Source organism: Thalassophryne amazonica, chromosome 1 (assembly GCF_902500255.1).
Source record: "Thalassophryne amazonica chromosome 1, fThaAma1.1, whole genome shotgun sequence".
NCBI lineage: Eukaryota > Metazoa > Chordata > Actinopteri > Batrachoidiformes > Batrachoididae > Thalassophryne > Thalassophryne amazonica.
This window is the reverse complement of record NC_047103.1, coordinates 171,846,434-171,869,520: the sequence shown is the minus strand read 5'-3', so window position 1 is coordinate 171,869,520 and position 23,087 is coordinate 171,846,434. Positions and strand designations below refer to the sequence as shown.

General features: G+C 43.0%; 1 protein-coding gene across 2 annotated transcripts; it reads left to right on the top strand.

Moving 5' to 3' along the window:
• Window positions 1-1,197: 1,197 nt before the first annotated feature.
• On the top strand, window positions 1,198-6,969 carry LOC117518400 (vesicle transport protein SFT2B-like). 2 transcript variants are annotated; one of them, XM_034179523.1, is made up of 8 exons: window positions 1,198-1,416; window positions 2,427-2,516; window positions 2,641-2,726; window positions 3,489-3,570; window positions 5,467-5,502; window positions 5,594-5,652; window positions 5,726-5,755; window positions 6,256-6,969. In XM_034179523.1, the coding sequence occupies exons 1-8, from the start codon at window positions 1,348-1,350 to the stop codon at window positions 6,290-6,292; spliced, it is 489 nt and encodes a 162-aa protein (XP_034035414.1). In that variant the 5' UTR covers window positions 1,198-1,347; the 3' UTR covers window positions 6,293-6,969. The 2 variants fall into 2 exon arrangements, with proteins under 2 accessions (XP_034035414.1, XP_034035405.1); XM_034179514.1 differs by having other exon boundaries at window positions 3,489-3,573; window positions 5,470-5,502.
• The last annotated feature ends 16,118 nt before the right edge of the window (window positions 6,970-23,087 follow it).

Here is a 23,087-nt window from a genome sequence, read left to right as displayed (position 1 = left end):
ATCCCATAATCCCTTGCGCGCCAGAGAGTCGCTGCAGTCAAAACAACATAGAGAATCCACATGATGACAGTTGTAAATGAATATTATACTAAAAAAATGTAATTTTTTAAATGCTTTTCATCACGTTAATAAGAGACTGCTGCATGATACCCTGAAAACTTGCTAAAACAATTATAACAAATAATCTGTGTCTGCTACGTTTAATCTGCATGGAATTTAATAAACGCAAACCGAATTTCAGACATATTATATATATATTATTCTGGAACAAAGAGGACAAACAGTGTTGTAATGAACAATAATCAAGACGTTAAAGAGCAAACTTCACTTTCCCCCAGAACGACATCATCAGGAAGCGATTGTAGCTCAGAGCAGCTCCCACTGAAAATAACGGAGAGACAGACTGTGATTCTCACGTTTACATAAAATAAATGCAATAACGTCTATAAACCCAGAGAATATATTAATGAGAGTTTTAGGCACAATATAAAAATAGTTTTATGTTGCAATGTTAATGGTGTTGTCTGTGTGCAGCGTGATCAGAGCATCTCAATGCAGTTCTCAATGTTACTGAGATCTCGCAGAGCGGCGACCTTGCCGAGGTTTTGCGGGATTTGAAACATCAACAGGGTGAATGCGAATGAGATTTCCTGCAGTTATCGGCATGTACAACTGAGTATCATCAGCGTAACAATGAAAGGCAATCCCAAAACTTCGCAGTATGAGCCCAAGGGGTGCCTTGTGGGCGCAAGATACACCCAAGGGGTGCAAGATTAAAAGTTCATTCAGTAGTTCAGCCCAGTTGGAACCAAAATGGTGCCATGTTCTGAGTTGACTGAACTCTCTCTATCTAGGCCAGAGGTCTCAAACTGGTTCCAGAAAGGGCCAAGAGGGTGCAGGCTTTCTGTGTAACCACCAGGTGACCGCCTGCAGGTGACCACCCACTGCAGCAACTGATTAACTGATTCCACCTGCTCAAAGTGATGTTAATCAGTGAAATCACCTGCTGCAGTGGGTGGTTGCACAGAAAGCCTGCACCCTCTTGGCCCTTTCTGGAACCGGTTTGAGACCTCTGATCTAGGTACTCTACTTGAACCGAGAACCTTCTGCTGCGGAAGCCAGCGCACGAGCCGCTCTTTAAAAAGTAAAACATGCTGAAGTGGGGAAACAGCGCCGTTGTGGCTGGACGCGGTATCGCAGGCGGAAGAGCCGTTGTTGTTTGCACCTGCTGTACTTTCCGCCCGCCCGGAACACCTGAGGCCACAAAGTGCTCGGGCCGCCGGAGAAGCTGCTGAAAGACACAGACACGGCGTCGGTCCAAAGAAAAGCGTCCTTTCGTGCCGCCGTATGGACAAATTGAAGAAGGTGCTGAGCGGTCAGGATGACGCAAACACGGACGGCGCGGGAATACTGGAGGTGACGTCACGGCAACTAACTTCTCTAGTTAGCTGGTTAAAGTTAGCAGTCCAAGTTAAAGATACAAACTTCACCTTAGTGTAATGTTAAACTCCGCCGTCTGCTCTCAGAGTGTGCGTTTAATAAGTTAGTGGCCAGAAAAATGGACACATCTGTTAGCTCGCAGAGTAAATAGCTTCATGAAGGTAAATTAAAGTTATATTAGTTATAATAATGTTCGAGTGCTGACGACCTGTTTTTCATTTCTATTCAGCTATACGTTGATAAGGGAATTTTCTTTTTTAAATATAGTTAGACAATGTGACTAACGCTTCTGCTAATGATGATAATTTTATTTGCAGTTTTATCATTTTATTGCACTTTTAAGCAGCATATTTAAAGATAAAAATTACAGCACTACAATGGTAACATTTAAACATTCATAAGAACAAATTAAAATCTGATATAAAATACAAACATTACACATGTGTACAGATATAGTTACAATGAACTAAAACTGCACAAAATATTAGACACTACTTCAGACACATTATATGCTTGTCTGATTCTCATTTAGTTTTGAAATGACTCAAAAATTGTCAATAATTTACAGTAAATGTATAATGATTGTCATAATTTTTTCTTCTTCAAAAAGGTGAACTAATGTTATAGCAGTTAACGTGACACAAATTTCTTCGCACAAGTCCAAAAAATGCACAAAATGGATTCATAGTGACGTTTGGATCATTGTTCGTCATGTTCAAAGTGAAGCTGATCTGACTTTAAAATCATTGAGGGCAGGTAGTGCAATGTGCTGAACCCCAAAACGGCTCCTCCCTGTTGTCAGCTCACGTTAACCCCACTGAACATGGAGAAAACAGGAAAGAAGAAAGTGATGTCACAATGACAATTTATCCACACATCTTTATGGAAAATGTCCAATAAGAATATAGTATTAAAAAAAAATCATTATTGTATCAAAACACAGACAGAAAGCCGAGCATAATGACCATGTGGTGACATGTCTCCAGGCAGCCAATCGTGCGTCCACATTGTCCTGGGGTTCACGGGTGAAGGGCTTCCTGATCTGCTTTGGATTAGGTGTAACCTGCTCCATCCTGGTGAGTTTCTGTTACTGCAGTGACTCCCTGTCTGTATCCATAGTAACAGCCCTCTGTGACTCTGTGCCCATTATATCTGGCAACAGTCTGTTTCCGTGGTGACAGTCTGTCTCTCTGTATTCAGGGTACTTGTCTGCTGTGGCTTCCAGTCATGGGTCTGGCTGCATTTGCTGTCCTCTACAGCGTGGGAAATATCTGCTCTCTGGCCAGGTACCAATTGGACCATCAGCTCATACAGACTTGATGAGATAAGAAATGTTCTACTGCCCTGTTCTCACATGCTACATTACCCATCATCACTGGCGTTATCCCTGAGTCTTTAAATGTGTTCCAGACAAAATGGGAGGTTAAAAATCCCACTTCTGACCCCAAGGTTTTCAAGCATCAAACATAAAATACAAATACCACCCATATTCAAAAAAGTTTTGTCTTATCTTAATCAATGTTTCTAAGTAAATTTTCTGAAATGATTACATATATATTTAAAGTACAGTTGTATGTAAATGTTTGAGCACCACTGATGATTTCCATGATTTTCCTTTATAAATCATTGGTTGTTTGGATCAGCAATTTCAGTTAAATATATCATATATCAGACAAACACACTGATATTTGAGAAGAGAAATGAAGTTTATAGTATTTACAGAAAGTGTGAAATAATTATTTAAATAAAATTAAGCAGGTGCATAAATTTGGGCACCCCAACAGATGATACCAATGACCATGTATACAGGAGTAACTGTCTGCTTAAGCATGTAAAAGGGTTATTCCTAATGATTCAGAAACCGGAATATTGACCTTAACCCGAATATTAATGGAATGTAATCGTAGTCAGTGTGAGAGGTTATGACATTGCCTGTTCAGCTGCTTCCACCACACCAGATCCAGGACACCTCTTTCTTTTATGGTGTCTCCTAACTTAACCGTCTGTAGTTTCAGACTGTGTTGGGGTTTTTGTGTGTGTTGTGGCAGCACCATGTTCCTGATGGGGCCTCTGAACCAGCTGAAGAACATGTGCGCTAAAGTCAGAGCGTTAGCCACCGCCATCATGCTGGTGAGAAGACACAATCACAAGCCATCAGCAAAAACAAGTGGACAAACATCTCTGCCGTGTTTCACACAAACTCATTCATTGTTTAATTAGCAACCTGGAAGAAAATATATCTTTAAAACAGATGTCCTGGTAAAAAAAAAAACAAGAGATTGGGCAGGTGTGCTTTGTTGTATCACAGACCAGGCTCCGCCCACAAAATCTACACAGGCATGGAGAGAACACAAAAGTAACCACACAGACAGGAACAGGGCTGAGTGGGGCTCAAACACACAACCTTCTGTGTGACAGGAGCGTACTAACTGCTGCTACATCATACGGCAAGATACCTTCAAATTTGTGATTTCCTCAGAGGTCTCTGAAATCTAAAGAAAACTTTAAAGCAGTTTATTCCTGTTTCTTAAAAAAAAGGCTTATCTCTAACCTAAAATTACAAATTATCTGGTCAGAGTTCTTTTAAACAAATTAAAATCGATTTCTTCCTGATATTATAAAACAGGATTATCTCTAATGTGTTATGCTGCGTTTACACATTGCAGGATGCGTTACAAATGTCATTTGTGTCATTCTTGGCACATTCCTGACATTCTTAATGTGACTTAATGCATCTGAATAGGTTTCTTAATAGTGCGTGATATTTGTCATTTTCATGGAGCATGTTTTTGGCTGTCACAAAATCTTCCACGCACCACCCTCATTTCACCTTATGTCGTGGAGGTCGCAACTGAGAGTGTTGATCCATCTTGATTAGTGGTGATCCTTAACAGAGCGTGACAGCATTTTTCTCTAAAGTGTGCACAATTAAATCCTGCTGCACTGCATTCAGTTTCATTGCTGCAGTATGCTGAAGGACAGTGACGCCAAGTTGGCTAAAAGTCTTGTTCCAGTGCTCCTCAGCGCGCTCCTGCAGGTGTTCCACCTGCTGCTGCTGCTGCTACTGATGTTTGGGAAAAGAGCAAGACGAGAGCCATGTGGAGCCACACATCTGGCTCTCTGTCTCCTCCTCTCTGCACCACTCCATGGCACAGACCCCAACTAAGCATGCAGTCACAAAGTTCTTCTGCTGTGGATTTTGAGGAGCAAACTGGAGCGACCTGAATTGTTCAGCAACTGATGGTTGGATGAATATGGGTGTGTGTGTGTGGAGACAATTCACTTCATTCACAACATGACAGAACGTAATGATGCGCTGACTGTGCATAATGGTGCCTGATAATTTGCCAGCATGTGCCATTAATCGTAACAGTTGCAGCAGTTCCTGAGGACACCTGACGCCTCTGCCTCAAATCATCACATTCGTGATCAGCGGCCAAGAATGTTTACTTCATGGCGTCGGTGACTTGTTGTCATTATGTGTAAACAAAGCTTTACAGATTTATAAAACAGGATTATCTCTAATTTAACCAGATTAAAACCAATGTAGAGCTCTTTTAATTCAGATAAAATCATTTTTTTCCTGATTCCATAAACAGGATGCTCTATGATTTAACCAGATTAAAACCAGTTCAGCATTCTTTTGAACCGGTTTAAATCAGTTAGTTCTTGATTGTTAAAACAGGATGCTCTATGATTTAACCAGATGAAAAGCAGCTGAATATCCAGCTGGGTTAGAACTGTTTAAATGATGAGTATTTAGATCTGAGGTCATTTAAAATCATTTTATTTCCAAGAACATTTTAATCCCAGATTACCTCAAATAAATCTGAAACTAAATAAATCATTGTTTGTCAAACTTTGTTTTCTTCTGATGGTCTTGTTCAGCTCCGGTACACGTGTGTATTTGTACAGTGTTGTCATGACTCTGTGTGTGTGTGTGTGTGTGTGTGTGTGTGTGTGTGTGTGTGTGTGTGTGTGTGTGTGTGTGTGTGTGTGTGTGTGTGTGTGTGTGTGCGCGCGCAGATCTGTTTAGCGCTGACGCTGTGTGCTGCTTTCTGGGTGAGAAACAAACACACAAACTGTCCGTTTGTTGTTTTCATACATTTGAAAAGCTCTCTTTTGTTTTTAATGCCTCTGTTTGTCCCTCCAGTGGAAGAATAACGGACTGGCGCTTCTGTTCTGTGTGCTGCAGTTTTTGGCATTTACCTGGTAATACACACACACACACACACACTGTTTGATGACCATTGAACCTTTTGATTGTCGTTTGTGTTCCTCACAGGTACGGACTGTCATACATCCCCTTCGCCAGGTAACGCAAACATTTACGTCACTGTGATGTCATAAAGAAACGTCATTCTAAAAATAGGTTTGATTTGAGTCATTTCATTAGTAATTTTATCTCGTGATGCACCTGTTCTGTTGGTGATCCTCAAACCTGGTGGACTAACAGTACTAGTTTTGGTGAGGTCAGGTCTCTGTGTCACCACATCCAACGTGCTGGAGAACCGCACAGGGTCCTGGATGGCAACCACCCAGTGGCACTCAGGACTCAGTCCCACTCTCGCTGTCAACATTTTTTTTTAAATTTGAGTTTAATTTTCATAAACCTTTTACCTCAACATATGAAAACTTTATTCTCTATAGCTTAGTTTTTTTTTAAATCTTTTGTCAATATTTCTGTTTGCAGAAAAATTAGCTTTTTGTTTTTCATTTCAGCTGAAGAAACATTTGATGTATTTTGTCCACTTTCAATTTTTTTATTTTGACCAAACTGCCTCTAAATGTGTCTGTTATGTCTGTCTCTTTCAGGGACGCCGTCCTCAAAATATTTACCTTCTGTGTCTGAGACGTCTTTCCAACTTTATAAAGCCCCGCCCCCATCGTCAGTCAGGATCCTCAGTTATTAGCCCGGGGGAGGGGGGGGGCGGCAGGAATGACACACTGATGGACCATCAAGACCTAATACATGTCACAGAGACATGGAACTGTCCAAGATCCACTTCAGGGCTGGTTTCCATGGAGACTTGTCCCAAGCTGGTTACCTGGATCTTATTTCACAGTTCCTGTTCTGGTTAGTGTTCACACTCAGACTACCAAACTCAGTCCCAGGATGCACTGCTGCCGATGGTGTCCTGCATGTCCAAAGCATAGACTGTGTATATATAAAGTCCCTGGCGTGTGGGCGGAGCTTGTCACTGGTGGCTGTTTTCAACTGTTTTCAAGAACTGATTTTATAAAATCCTTCTGAATCATGTTTGTTTCTCAGAAAATAAGCACAAAAAATAAAATATAAAAAAATAATAATCTTAAAGAAAATTATAACAAAACCACAGCATTAGGAAAAATAAAATGTAGATTTCATTGAGTCAAAGGTTCGTGTGATTTCAAAGTATATTGAAATGTAAAACATTTCGGCAGTTTGTTTTTAAACGTTACATATTTCTGTGTAGAATGTTTCCTTTGTTACTGTAACTTTGTATTTGGGTGTTTCTGTCCTTGTTTTAATAAACCATTTGACATGTTTATGACTGCTAGCTGTTTAAATCCAACATCGACTTCTTTTGACATTTAGAGTGACATCTGAACCTGACCTGAGGAAGCTGAGGTCTTGTTGAAGCTGAATCGTTCACGTCATGTGGACACTTCAGTTTTGGAATTAAGTCTTTTGTGTGTGTGTGTGTGTGTGTATCAATTTTAAAGAGGCCAAAAGTAGTTGGACATTTGTCTGCTGAGCATTTTTTTTTTCTTCTCCTCTCAGTATCTGAGGGACAAGTCAACAAACTGAAGCTCCAGCCTTGATTTCATGTCCCTCACATCTTTTTCTTTTTTTTTTTTTTTTTTGGCTTCATCTTTAGCTTGTCAGACTAACATCATGTGTCTGTCCATTCATCCAGTCCACAATTCATACAAGTTGTTTCTTCTTCGTTCTTGACTATTTTAATTCCAGCACTTTTCATGATTTTTTTTTTCCTTCACAGTTTTGAAATTTTATATTTCAAGGAAAATATGGATCTTTTTTGTGGTGAAAATGGTGAAATTCATCCAAAATGTTTCGTCTCCTTCAGTTTTGATGTATTTGATTCCAGGGTTTTGCTTCATTGAAGTGCTGTTCACAGTTCTTCCTCACTATTATGAATTCTGGGGTGAGCTCATCCCACATTTCCCGGGGGATCCTGAGGTGTTCCCAAATCAGCTGTGAGATATAATCCCCCCAGCGTGTCCTGGGTCTTGTCCGGGCCTCCTCCGAGTGTCACGTGCTTTCATATGCCGTTGTGTGTACTTATGAACATCCTTGTGCTTGAGCAAGGTGTTCATTATGGACAATCCATGAGCAACACACACATCCAACAACTAAACACCACTCTGATTCATATCGGGGGGGGTCCTCCCAATCACTCTCCTCCACATTTCTCTGTCATTGCCTACGTGAGTATTGAAGTCCCCCAGTAGAACTAAGGGTGGTATCTCACTGGGCTGCCACTTGTGGGAAGTAGTTGAGGATACAAAATTGCGACAAAACACGAGTTGGCAAATTCTCAGTTGGTGTCTATGAACTGTTACTTATGACGTGTTGGCATGTGCCACCAAAATGAGGGCTGACGGTCACGGGGACTGCTGGTAAAAATGGGTCCAAAAAATGCAAATAGTTCACATACATGTGGTGTGAATGCCGCCCGAATGCTGTGCAGCACTTATACGAATGTTTAGCGCCACTTTTAGCTGAAATGTCCACGTTTGTGAACAAAGTGCTCAGGATGGCTGTGGACTGTTCTTACAGAGCATCCAGAAAGTATTCACAGCGCTTAATTTTTTTTCCCACCTTTTATGTTGCAGCCTTATTCCAAAATGGATGATTTTTTTTTTTCCTGCAAAATTCTACACCCCATAACAAAGTGTTTTGAAATATTTGCAAATTTATTAAAAAAAACAAAACAAAGAACTTGCACGTACATAAGTATTCACGTCCTTTGTTCAATACCTTGTTGATGCACCTTTGGCAGTAATTCCAGTCTCAAGTCTTCTTGAATATGATGCCACCAGCTTGGTGCACCTAACTTTGGCCAGTTTGGTCCATTCCTCTTTGCAGCACCTCTCAAGCTCCATCAGATTGGATGGGGAGCGTCGGTGCACAGACATTTTCAGATCTCTCCAGAGATGTTCAGTTAGATTCAGTTCTGGGCTCTGGCTGGGCCACTCAAGGACATTCACAGATTTGTCCTGAAGCCATTCCTTTGATATCTTGGCTGTGTGCTTAGGGTCATTGTCCTGCTGAAAGATGAACGATCGCCCCAGTCTGAGGTCAAGAGCGCTCTGGAGCAGGTTTTCATCCAGGACGTCTCTACATTGCTGCATTCATCTTTCCCTCAATCCTGACTAGTCTCCCAGTTCCTGCCGCTGAAAAACATCCCCACAGCATGATGCTGCCACCACCATGCTTCACTGTAGGGATGGTGCCTGGTTTCCTCTAAACATGACACCAGTGAGTTCAATCTTTGTCTCATCAGACCAGAGAATTTTGTTTCTCCTGGTCTGAGAGTCCTTCAGGTGCCTTTTGTCAAACTCCAGGTGGGCTGCCATGTGCCTTTTACTAAGGTGTGGCTTCTGTCTGGACACTCTACCATGATTGCCTGATGGCTGGATTGCTGCAGAGATGGTTGTCCTTCTGTAAGGTTCTCATTTATCGACAGAGGAATGCTGGAGCTCTTACAGAGTGACCACCAGGTTCTTGGTTACCTCTCTGATTAAGGTCCTTCTCCCCCAATCGCTCAGGTTTGATGGGCAGTCAGCTCGAGTAAGACTCCTGCTGGATCTGAACTTCTTCCATTTGTAGATGATGGAGGTCACTGTGCTCATTGGGACCTTCAAAGCAGCAGAAATGTTTCTGTTCCCCAGATTTGTTTCTCGAGACAATCCTGTCTCTGAGGTCTACAGACAATTCCTTTGACTTCATGCTTGGTTTGTGCTCTGACTGTCAACTGTGGGACCTTATATGTAGACAGGTGTGTCTTTCCAAATCATGTCCAATCAACTGAATTTACCCCAGGTGGACTCCAATTAAGCTGTAGAATCATCTCAAGGATGATCAGTGGAAACGGGAGGCACCTGAGCTCAATTTTGAGCTTCATGTCAAATGCTGTGATGATGTGCTGCCTCTGTCTGCCTAACTCCCCCTCCCCTTCTGTTCCCTCTGGGGCTGCAGCATGGAGCTGATTTGGTACACCTGTTTGCAATGATTGCCACCTGCTTATATGTCTCGGCCCTTCCTCCAGTCAGACGGCGGACCCAGTTTAGCCTGCACGGTATCTGGCCACACTTCATCTTTGTATGAACCTTTTTGTCCTTTTATGTTTTTTGCCTCGTACTAACCCCTTTTTCTGTGTCTACAGTTTTCCTGGTACTGTCAGCTCTGTCGCGGCCTTCTGCTCCTGTTCTGATGACTCATCATTCGCCATCTGCTTTGGGAACCCGTATTATCTACCTCTGCTCCAGCTGATCTCTCTCTCCTCTGCCTGTTTTCTCAGCTTTGTACATTTTTACCATTACCATTATCCACCACAATAAATATTTTCTGCTATTCTGCTTTGTTTCCTGCAGTTGGGTCCCGACCCGTTTCGGTTTGGTTGTGTATCATCACATGTGATTTCTTATTATTTAATGAATTTGCAAAAATCTTAAAAAAAAAAAAAAAAACTCACATTGTCATTATGGGGTATTGTGTGTAGAACTTTGAGGAAATAAATTAGCTTCATCCATTTTGGAATGCTGTAACATAAAATGTGGAAAAAGTGAGGCGCTGTGAATACTTTCTGGATACACAGTATGCTTTTATTACAACCCCTGGCAAAAATTAAGGAATCACCGGCCTCGGAGGATGTTCATTCAGTTGTTTAATTTTGTAGAAAAAAAGCAGATCACAGACATGACACAAAACTAAAGTCATTTCAAATGGCAACTTTCTGGCTTTAAGAAATCAGGAAAAATAATTGTGGCAGTCAGTAACGGTTACTTTTTTAGACCAAGCAGAGGAAAAAAAATATGGACTCACTCAATTCTGAGGAAAAAATGATGGAATCATGAAAAACAAAAGAACGCTCCAACACATCACTAGTATTTTGTTGCACCACCTCTGGCTTTTCTAACAGCTTGCAGTCTCTGAGGCATGGACTTAATGTGTGACAAACAGTACTCTTCGTCAATCTGGCTCCAACTTTCTCTGATTGCTGTTGCCAGATCAGCTTTGCAGGTTGGAGCCTTGTCATGGACCATTTTCTTCAACTTCCAAAGATTTTCAATTGGATTAAGATCCGGACTATTTGCAGGCCATGACATTGACCCTATGTGTCTTTTTGCAAGGAATGTTTTCACAGTTTTTGCTCTATGGCAAGATGCATTATCATCTTGAAAAATGATTTCATCATCCCCAAACATCCGTTCAATTGATGGGATAAGAAAAGTGTCCAAAATATCAACGTAAACTTGTGCATTTATTGATGATGTAATGACAGCCATCTCCCCAGTGCCTTTACCTGACATGCAGCCCCATATCATCAATGACTGTGGAAATTTACATGTTCTCTTCAGGCAGTCATCTTTATAAATCTCATTGGAACAGCACCAAACAAAAGTTCCAGCATCATCACCTTGCCCAATGCAGATTCGAGATTCATCACTGAATATGACTTTCATCCAGTCATCCACAGTCCACGATTGCTTTTCCTTAGCCCATTGTAACCTTGTTTTTTTTTCTGTTTAGGTGTTAATGATGGTTTTCGTTTAGCTTTTCTGTATGTAAATCCCATTTCCTTTAGGCGGTTTCTTACAGTTCGGTCACAGACGTTGACTCCAGTTTCCTCCCATTCGTTCCTCATTTGTTTTGTTGTGCATTTTCGATTTTTGAGACATATTGCTTTAAGTTTTCTGTCTTGATGCTTTGATGTCTTCCTTGGTCTACCAGTATGTTTGCCTTTAACAACCTTCCCATGTTGTTTGTATTTGGTCCAGAGTTTAGACACAGCTGACTGTGAACAACCAACATCTTTTGCAACATTGTGTGATGATTTACCCTCTTTTAAGAGTTTGATAATCCTCTCCTTTGTTTCAATTGACATCTCTCGTGTTGGAGTCATGATTCATGTCAGTTCACTTGGTGCAACAGCTCTCCAAGGTGTGATCACTCCTTTTTAGATGCAGACTAACGAGCAGATCTGATTTGATGCAGGTGTTAGTTTTGGGGATGAAAATTTACAGGGTGATTCCATAATTTATTCCTCAGAATTGAGTGAGTCCATATTTTTTTTTCCCTCTACTTGTTCTAAAAAAGTAACCATTACTGACTGCCACAATTTTTTTTCCTGATTTCTTATAGTGCTTCTTAAAGCCAGAAAGTTGCCATTTGAAATGACTTTAGTTTTGTGTCATGTCTGTGATCTACTTTTTTTCTACAAAATTAAACAACTGAATGAACATCCTCCGAGGACGGTGATTCCATAATTATTGCCAGGGGTTGTACGTGAAAGAGCCTGTGGAAATACCCCAGACTGGAGCTAAGGAAGGCACAGTCCTTTAAATAATAATGTAAAATGAGTAATAAATATTTTTTAATTTAACCTTTATTTAACCACGTTAGTTCCATTGAGATCTCTTTTGCAAGGGTGACCTGGACAATTATAAAGTTTTTCAATCCACCTAACCTGCACGTCTTTAAATCAGCAAAATGAATAAATGATGATTTAAAAAAAATACTTTGTGTGGCTCTGCAGAGAGGAAAACAAAAGAGTGTGTCACTGATTTGCTAAATGATGTCCACGCTGGATCCACTGTCCACTCCTGGGAATGACCAGTATACGATCCCAACTCACACGATGCTTTTCTCCTTATCTCCGAGGTCCATGTGAAGCACTCCTCCACATGCTGGAACAGCATCTTCTCTGTGAAGCGGTGACGTCCAGCAATGTTTCAGGGGTCTTCAGTGCAGTGCATCTTTTGATTGATTTATTTGGTAAGAACATACGTGTACATCAAAAAACTATATAAAATTGCAGAGGATAACACAAAGCATTAAAGTTATTTGAATTGTGCTCCTCCATTTAAAAAAAAAAAAAAAAAATACAAACATAAGTTCAGATCACAAGGTCAGGAGTCCTGCAAGTGTGTGCACAGCCAGGCTGGCAGCAAAGCCGCAGCTGCTGAAATTGCTTGGTCACTTCCACAAGTGCTGTTACTCTCCGATCATCTCCATTATTTTGACGTGCTCCCGGGGGAGTTCATGCATGTCTGGCACCTCAAATGTCAGATCCTCACATTTGTCTCCAGTCACAGTGTAGTTTCCCCTGTGGTCTCCCAGTTCTCTCACATTTCTGGCATGTTATGAGTTGTGGAGACGAAATTCAGAAGGGTTCGTGAATCGTGACACCCACGATGGCTCTGTGAGTATTTTGCAAGGACATAATTCATCTCGCCATTCTTGGTTTGTTCAAAGTTCAAGCGACATGCAAGTGATGCCCTGCGACTCACAAGAGGGTACAGGGACCACCCCCACAAACATGAGGTACCACCGTGAGGAGACCCCAGCTAGAAGCTTTTCCAGGATTCCCCTGAGAGTCTCCAAGAAGGCTGGATGCTCTTGACTGCTGTTTGGTGCATGTTGAGGCAGCGCGCTGGTTCACTGGGTTAAAACTCCCAAATAACTGCACTCAACTGGGGTCTTGTGAGTGTCCTCACATTCACCAGGCACCTCTCACCCTGAGAGCCATAACTGAGTGTCAGTCCCTGTGGACTAATGCCCTGTCCGCCTCCAGCCCCTGCCTCCCCAGTTATGGCTCCAGAGTTCCCTAAATCAGGTGAGGTGAATCTTTCCCTATTTGTGTCAGTCATGAAGGTGAAAGGTCTGTTTTGAATCACGTTTGCTCCTTAGCTGGACTCTAGATTGTCATGGGATGCCCTTCCAGGACCTGATGCTCCACACAGCATGCCCAGGATCACTGGAGCCCACAGACACCACGACCAGGAGTCCATTTAGGGAGAGTTTTGTTTGATCAATCATCAATAAATGTAGAGAATGCAACAAAGTATTTTAAATGTCAAAAACTGTGTGTGAGGCAGATGAGGGTTGTCATGGAGTCTTGGTGGCTTTCCTCACTCATTCATCCTCATTTTGAGGATGGTCTGCTCTAGATACACACCATATGGTCACATTCTGTACATCACTTCATGTCTGATTTCACTGAAAATACAAACCTCAGCTGACGTTTTGCAGAAGACACAGAAATGAGCATAGAATTTTTGAGTAACTGACCTGGATTAGCGTAGCGTAATGATGTGGGTTAAAGAATCACGTCTTGACTTCCTGAAATGTTAAACCACATAATGTGACAAAAGGTCTAATTTGCTCAGGATTTCTGTTTTGTGCTGTGTTCTGTGATGTTTACCTTCCAGCCTCATTAACGAGGTCTTTCTGCTCGTTAAGTCGCTAAAGCCTCTAATCTCTGCCCGCTCAGTGACGGTGTCACATGTCCAGAACGTTCTCTGGCTGTGACCTATTGCCCACGACACGCTGATCATAGCGGCTCAGCTGACATTTAAAGTTGCAGCAGCAAAAGGTGCCAAACTCATCCAGGACCAGGCTGCGGTCCACATCCAGGTCCAGAAACCCATCAGAGTCCACAAACACGTCCAAACTGAAGAGCTGCTGCTCATCTGTCCAAACACAAAAAGGCCTTTTTCTTCTCGATCCCCACTTCAGCTTTCTATTCACACACACAAACCCTCCCACACTCAGGACACGAGTTAAAGGGGACAAACAATGAGACACTGAGACGTCTTCATCAGTTCACTTGATGTCAAATTGGTGAACTTTGCAGAGGACACGGTACACAAATAATCTGAAAAACTGAAGCAGATATTCAGTTCATATGCGCGTGTGTGTCTGTGTGTCTGTTTCTGTTTCTGTCTGTGTGTGTCTGGGCATGTCTGTTTCTGTCTGTTTATGTCTGCCTGTGTGTGTGTCTGCGTGTGTCTGCGTGTGTGTGTGTGTGTCCCCGCGCATGTCTGTTTCTGTCTGTGTGTGTCTGCGTGTGTCTGTCTGTGTGTGTGTGTCTGGGCATGTCTGTTTATGTCTGCCTGTGTGTGTGTGTGTGTGTGTGTCCGCGCATGTCTGTTTCTGTCTGTGTGTGTGTGTCTGTCTGTGTGTGTGTGTCTGGGCATGTCTGTTTATGTCTGCCTGTGTGTGTGTCTGTGTGTGTGTGTGTGTGTCCGCGCATGTCTGTTTCTGTCTGTGTGTGTGTGTCTGTCTGTGTGTGTGTGTCTGGGCATGTCTGTTTATGTCTGCCTGTGTGTGTGTCTGTGCGTGTGTGTGTGTCTGTGTCTGCGCATGTCTGTTTATGTCTGCCTGTGTGTGTGTCTGCGTGTGTCTGTGTGTGTGTGTGTGTGTCTGCGCATGTCTGTTTCTGTCTGTGTGCGTGTGTCTGTCTGTGTTTGTCTGCGTGTGTCTGTCTGTGTTTGTCTGTGTGTGTGTGTCTGTGTGTGTGTGTCTGTTTGTGTGTGTCTGGGCATGTTTGTTTATGTCTGCCTGTGTGTGTGTCTGCGTGTGTGTGTATGTGTCTGCGCATGTCTGTTTCTGTCTGTGTGTGTGTGTCTGCGTGTGTCTGTCTGTGTGTGTGTCTGCGCATGTCTGTCTGTGTTTGTCTGTGTGTGTGTGTCTGCGCATGTCTGTTTATGTCTGCCTGTGTGTGTGTCTGCGTGTATCTGTTTCTGTTTCTGTCTGTTTGTGTGTGTCTGCGCATGTCTGTTTATGTCTGCCTGTGTGTGTGTCTGGGTGTCTGCACGTGTCTGTTTCTGTCTGTCTGTGTGTGTGTCTGCATGTGTCTGTTTATGTCTGCCTGTGTGTGTGTCTGTCTGTGTGTGTCTGTGTGTCTGCGCATGTCTATGTCTGCCTGTGTGTGTGTCTGCGCATGTCTGTTTCTGTGTGTCTGTGTGTGTGTCTGCGCGTGTCTGTCTGTGTGTGTCTGTGTGTCTGCGCGTGTCTGTTTATGTCTGTCTGTGTGTCTGCGTGTGTCTGTTTATGTCTTATGTCTGTCTGTGTGTGTGTCTGTGTGTCTGCGCGTGTCTGTTTCTGTCTGTCTGTGTGTGTGTGTGTGTCTGCGTGTGTCTGTTTATGTCTGCCTGTGTGTGTCTGCGTGTGTCTGTCTGTGTGTGTCTGCGCATGTCTGTTTCTGTCTGTCTGTGTGTGTGTCTGCATGTGTCTGTTAATGTCTGCCTGTGTGTGTGTCTGTGTGTGTCTGTGTGTCTGCGCATGTCTATGTCTGCCTGTGTGTGTGTCTGCGCATGTCTGTTTCTGTGTGTCTGTGTGTGTGTCTGCGCGTGTCTGTCTGTGTGTGTCTGTGTGTCTGCGCGTGTCTGTTTATGTCTGTCTGTGTGTCTGCGCGTGTCTGTTTATGTCTTATGTCTGTCTGTGTGTGTGTCTGTGTGTCTGCGCGTGTCTGTTTCTGTCTGTCTGTGTGTGTGTGTGTGTGTGTGTGTGTGTCTGCGTGTGTCTGTTTATGTCTGCCTGTGTGTGTCTGCGTGTGTCTGTCTGTGTGTGTCTGCGCATGTCTGTTTCTGTCTGTGTGTGTGTCTGCGTGTGTCTGTCTGTGTGTGTGTCTGCGTGTGTCTGTCTGTGTGTGTGTCTGTCTGTGTGTGTGTCTGCCTGTGTGTGTGTCTGCATGTGTCTGTTTATGTCTGCCTGTGTGTGTGTCTGCCTGTGTCTGTCTGTTTGTGTGTGTGTCTGTTTCTGTCAGTCTGTGTGTGTGTCTGCGTGTGTCTGTCTGTGTGTGTGTTTGTGTGTGTGTCTGTGTGTGTGTCTGCGCGTGTCTTTCTGTCTGTCTGTGTGTGTGTCTGCGTGTGTCTGTTTATGTCTGCCTGTGTGTGTGTCTGCGTGTGTCTGTCTGTGTGTGTGTCTGCCTGTGTGTGTGTCTGCGCGTGTCTGTCTGTGTGTCTGCGAGTGTCTGTCAGTCTGTGTGTGTGTCTTTGTGTGTCTGTTTCTGTCTGTTTATGTCTGCCTGTGTGTGTGTGTCTGCGCGTGTCTGCGCGTGTCTGTCTGTGTGTGTCTGTGTGTCTGCGTGTGTCTGTTTCTGTCTGTGTGTCTGCGCGTGTCTGTTTCTGTCGTCTGTGTGTGTGTCTTCGTGTGTCTGTTTCTGTCTGTCTGTGTGTGTGTATCTGCATGTGTCTGTTTCTGTCTGTCTGTGTGTGTGTCTGCGCATGTCTGTTTATGTCTGCCTGTGTGTGTGTGTCTGCGTGTGTCTGTCTGTGTGTCTGCGTGTCTGTTTCTGTCTGTCTGTGTGTGTGTCTGCGTGTGTCTGTTTCTGTCTGTCTGTGTGTGTGTCTGTGCGTGTCTGTTTCTGTCTGTGTGTCTTCGTGTGTCTGTTTCTGTCTGTGTGTTTGTGTGTCTGCGCATCTGTTTCTGTCTGTGTGTGTGTCTGTGCGCGTCTGTTTCTGTCTGTCTGTCTATCTGTGTGTGTGTCTGTTTCTGTGTGTTTCTGTGTCTGTGTGTGTCTGTTTCTGCATATGTGTGTGTTTGTGTGTGTCTCTGTGTGTGTGTGTGTGTGTGTGTATTTCTGTGTGTATGTGTGTCTGTTTCTGTGTCTGTATGTGTGTGTGTGCGTGTCTGTTTCTGTATGTCTGTGTGTGTGTGTCTGTGTGTTTCTGTTTGTGTCTGTGTGTGTGTCTGTTTCTGCGTGTGTGTGTGTTTGTGTGTGTTTCTGTGTGTGTGTGTGTGTGTGTGTGTATTTCTGTGTGTATATGTGTCTGTTTCTGTGTCTGTATGTGTGTGTGTGCGCGTGTCTGTTTCTGTCTGTGTGTGTGTCTGTGCGTGTCTGTTTCTGTCTGTGTGTGTGCCTGTTTCTGTTTATGTGTCTATTTCTGTGTTTGTGTGTCTGTGTGTGTCTGTTTCTGTGTGTGCACGTGTGTGTGTGTGTGTGTGTGTGTGTGTGTGTGTGTGTGTGTGTGTGTGTGTGTGTGTGTGTGTGTGTGTGTGTGTTGGCAGGAGGGCATGGCTTTGGTGTGGCAGGAGTTTGTTCCCACGGTCAGCGACCCTAAGTTTACCAAGTACCCATTATGTACTTTGTAGAACTGGGGAACGTAGGACCCTTTGTTGTGGTCCGTTTATCATTAATCCGGGGAATATTAGGGTCTTCGTAAGGTTGGGTCCTGGGAACACTGCACCCTGTGAACATAGAAACTTGGGAACATTGAGGTCTGGGAACACTGGACACTGGGAACATTGAATTTCGGGAACATTAGGACCTTGGGAACACTGGACAGCGGGAACATTGGACTTCAGGAACATTGGGACCTTGGGAACACTGGACACTGGGAACATTGTTCTTTGGGAACATTAGGACCTCAGGAACACTGGACACTGAAAACATTGGACTTTTGGAACATTCGGACCTTGGGAACAATGGGCAGTTGAAACATTGAACTTTGGGAACATTAGGACCTTGGGAACACTGGACACTGGGAACATTGGACTTTGGGAAAATTAGGACCTTGGGAACACTGGACACTGGGAACATTCGGACCTTGGCAACACTGGACACTGGGAACATTGGACCTTAGGAACACTGGGAACATTAGACTTCAGGAACATTCGGACCTTGGGAACACTGGACACTAGGAACATTTGGCGTTGGGAATATTGGGCTCTGGGAACACTGGGACAACTGTCATGTGCTCCTTGTTAGCATCAGCTAATGTAGCTTCAAGCTAAAGTCTGTAGCACTACTAGAACTGATCATGAAGGAGTTGAAATGAAAGTTGACTGTTGAAGTGATGTTTCGAACTCTGAGGTGTTGAAAGTTGAAACTTTTCTTAACGTATCTTTGACTGTCGTAGCTCCAGTTGCTAAAGTTCATCAGTATAAAATGTTTCTGTTGGATTTGATTCTTCCTGCAGAGTCGTTACAGACTGACGACATTAACCACAGGACCTCCAGATCCACTTTAACCCCAACCTGTGTGTGTGTGTGTGTGAGAGAGAGAGAGATGTTTTTGGTGATGGAATTGGCAGGACACACACTGGTTATTGGCGACTCTGTTTTGAGAAATGTGAAGTTAGCGACACCAGCAACCATAGTCAATTGTCTTCCGGGGGCCAGAGCAGGCGACATTGAAGGAAATTTGAAACTGCTGGCTAAGGCTAAGCGTAAATTTGGTAAGATTGTAATTCACGTCGGCAGTAATGACACCCGGTTACGCCAATCGGAGGTCACTAAAATTAACATTAAATCGGTGTGTAACTTTGCAAAAACAATGTCGGACTTTGTAGTTTTCTCTGGGCCCCTCCCCAATCGGACCGGGAGTGACATGTTTAGCCGCATGTTCTCCTTGAATTGCTGGCTGTCTGAGTGGTGTCCAAAAAATGAGGTGGGCTTCATAGATAATTGGCAAAGCTTCTGGGGAAAACCTGGTCTTGTTAGGAGAGACGGCATCCATCCCACTTTGGATGGAGCAGCTCTCATTTCTAGAAATCTGGCCAATTTTCTTAAATCCTCCAAACCGTGACTATCCAGGGTTGGGACCAGGAAGCAGAGTTGTAGTCTTACACACCTCTCTGCAGCTTCTCTCCCCCTGCCATCCCCTCATTACCCCGTCCCCGTAGAGACGGTGCCTGCTCCCAGACCACCAATAACCCGCAAAAATCTATTTAAGCATAAAAATTCAAAAAGAAAAAATAATATAGCACCTTCAACTGCACCACAGACTAAAACAGTTAAATGTGGTCTATTAAACATTAGGTCTCTCTCTTCTAAGTCCCTGTTGGTAAATGATATAATAATTGATCAACATATTGATTTATTCTGCCTAACAGAAACCTGGTTACAGCAGGATGAATATGTTAGTTTAAATGAGTCAACACCCCCGAGTCACACTAACTGTCAGAATGCTCGTAGCACGGGCCGAGGCGGAGGATTAGCAGCAATCTTCCATTCCAGCTTATTAATTAATCAAAAACCCAGACAGAGCTTTAATTCATTTGAAAGCTTGTCTCTTAGTCTTGTCCATCCAAATTGGAAGTCCCAAAAACCAGTTTTATTTGTTATTATCTATCGTCCACCTGGTCGTTACTGTGAGTTTCTCTGTGAATTTTCAGACCTTTTGTCTGACTTAGTGCTTAGCTCAGATAAGATAATTATAGTGGGCGATTTTAACATCCACACAGATGCTGAGAATGACAGCCTCAACACTGCATTTAATATATTATTAGACTCTATTGGCTTTGCTCAAAAAGTAAATGAGTCCACCCACCACTTTAATCATATCTTAGATCTTGTTCTGACTTATGGTATGGAAATAGAAGACTTAACAGTATTCCCTGAAAACTCCCTTCTGTCTGATCATTTCTTAATAACATTTACATTTACTCTGATGGACTACCCAGCAGTGGGGAATAAGTTTCATTACACTAGAAGTCTTTCAGAAAGCGCTGTAACTAGGTTTAAGAATATGATTCCTTCTTTATGTTCTCTAATGCCATATACCAACACAGTGCAGAGTAGCTACCTAAACTCTGTAAGGGAGATAGAGTATCTCGTCAATAGTTTTACATCCTCATTGAAGACAACTTTGGATGCTGTAGCTCCTCTGAAAAAGAGAGCTTTAAATCAGAAGTGTCTGACTCCGTGGTATAACTCACAAACTCGTAGCTTAAAGCAGATAACCCGTAAGTTGGAGAGGAAATGGCGTCTCACTAATTTAGAAGATCTTCACTTAGCCTGGAAGAAGAGTCTGTTGCTCTATAAAAAAAGCCCTCCGTAAAGCTAGGACATCTTTCTACTCATCACTAATTGAAGAAAATAAGAACAACCCCAGGTTTCTTTTCAGCACTGTAGCCAGGCTGACAAAGAGTCAGAGCTCTATTGAGCTGAGTATTCCATTAACTTTAACTAGTAATGACTTCATGACTTTCTTTGCTAACAAAATTTTAACTATTAGAGAAAAAAATTACTCATAACCATCCCAAAGACGTATCGTTATCTTTGGCTGCTTTCAGTGATGCCGGTATTTGGTTAGACTCTTTCTCTCCGATTGTTCTGTCTGAGTTATTTTCATTAGTTACTTCATCCAAACCATCAACATGTTTATTAGACCCCTGTTGGAGTTATTCTGTAGATACACTGTTTTATTTTATCATGCATGTTTTGTGTTGTCTGCTCTGGTAGAATGTAGTTCTCTCTGCTCTGATAAAGTGTACTGTACTGATGTGATGGGTGAAGGTTACTTAAGATATGTGACATGACGTGTTTCTGCAAGTTGTGGTATCTCTGTGTGCACGCTAAGCTCTTTTTCAGGACATGTGAAGATGACCCAGGCAGGATGCAGCCGTAAGCGGAGCAGTGAGATAAAGAATAGAGAATTGAATGTTCCAACCACAGTGTGATTATGATACATTAGTCCTTGTGTCAGAAGAAGTGTGATTAATCGTTAGATGTCTTAAACACATCTTAATCGAGCCCAAGATTAAAAAGGTTCTGAACGTCCTGAATGTATTGTGCAATCAGCGGTTCTGCGGCAACAGCTCACGCGCTATCACTCTTCCCCTTAGGAGCTGTACCGCCCATGTATGTAGGGAAGTCCTTAATAAAAAGAGCGGGAGCGCAGGCCAGACTTTAGTGTAGCTTTGGTGTACAGCCTGACTGCACTCCTCGCGAGCTAAAATTGACATTCTGTCTCACTGGTGTTTCTTGACTCTGTTTGTCTTATCAAGGTTTTAAGAATGTTTGGAGGCGAAAATACCCAACATTGACTGGGGGCTCGTCCGGGAGCTCAACAACACCGGAGGTGTCCGGCGGAGGTCGTCAAGTCCAGACGAAAATCCTTGGCCAAGGTCCGATCGATTGATCGTGTCTGCAATTGTCGACCGCCGTTGGCATCATCTGGTTGACGAGATTTTCCCGAAGAAGACAGACAGGAGGTCGAGTCAGTGAGTAAAATTTCTTTGTAACAGTACTGGATGAGTGGTGATCAGATCACATAAACAGTTAAACTCCGCAAGCGATGACGTAGAATCGTCTGTTAATGAAACACAGTTAAATTCTGCGAGGAGGTCGGACTCCTCTACGATGGCGAGGAACGCACGTAGTTAAATTCCGAAGGAGGGTGCGGACTCCTCTGTTTATATACGTGTACCGGTAGGGAATAAAAGTGTGAAAGTCACGGTTAAACAGGGAAATAAGTGCACAGTGAAAAGGCAGTTAAACCTCGCAGGGATGGTGGAGTCCCCTAATGCAGGACATTAGTTAAATTCCACGGGAGGGCGAGCTCCCCTGGCCTAAGAATACGCGTACGGTTATTAAAAGTGTTTCTATGTATTTGTGTAAATAAAATAACTGTGTGTGAGTGTAATAAAGGTGACTGAGTGAGAGTGTGGAGTCACTTCGACTCCCCTCTATGAAAATCTCACAGGAAAGTAAGTAGTAAGTTTTGAGAAGAAGCAAAGGCAAGGCCTTCCCGTGCCCTCCGGGGTGGCGAAAGGGAACGCACTTCTCAGAATAGTTGATTACTACCCTGTGATTGTAACAACACCAGTGGATTAGGACTCTGTAGGGGCAAAACCATCACTGGTCTAAAACGTTCTGAAAACACAAAATGGGAAAATCTAACAGTAAAAATGAGAGACCTAAGTCCCGGGACGATCTAAAAACAAAAGATTGGATATACATGAATAAAATTGATCCAAATTCAACAAAACACTTAGATAAGTGGATAAAAGATCATGGATTTGATGGACGCCTGCAGAAAGAGTCATTAACTAAACTAAAGAACAGTATTGAGAAAAAGTGTGGAACAAGTGAGAAAAAAAAAAAAGAAAAAAGAAAAAGAAGGTCAAGGTGAAATTGTAGCATGGGAAAGAGAAGTTGAGAAATGAAAGAAGGGCCTTAGAGAAGCAAAGGAAAGACAGAAAGAAACAGTAAATGATAAGAAGGAGCAGGGGAACGTGATGTTTCACAGACAAGAAGATAATGAGACAGGGCCTGCGGCTCCAAAAGTAGAAATGGTAGTAAAATTGGATACTACAAAACACAGTCAGCCAGAAGCTGAAATAAAGGAGAATAAACTCTATCCAGATTTACCACAGGGACAACCCCCATCATATGTAGACCCTACACAACACATCATGAGAACACGATCCAAAACACCAAAAGATGAAGAAAATCAACCTGGACCATCAGCCCCACCGGCTGATCAGGAACCAGGTGGATCAGGAGTCTATCCAATGATTCATGTGGCAAATCCACATACGTCAGGACCAAGAACTATTCTTGTGTACCGAACTTGGACACAAGCAGACGTTAAGGCAGCTGTGGAAGGTGTAACTCCCCCACGAGAAGATGTAGCCCAGTACATTATTGACGTAACCGCTTTGGTTAAATCCTACAATCTTAGAGGGGATGAAGTTCAACAAGTCATAATGGCAACTGTGACAAAGGATTGGGCTGATGTAAAAGGAGATTGGGATCCTGCAGAGGCAGACCACACTCCATTAGCCCATGATAGTCAGGAATTGGAAGATCGATTGGCCGCACTATTGCTGAGAATTAAGCAGAAATACCAGCAGAAGTCAAATTACACAGAAATAAATTGCACAAAACAGAAAGATGATGAACC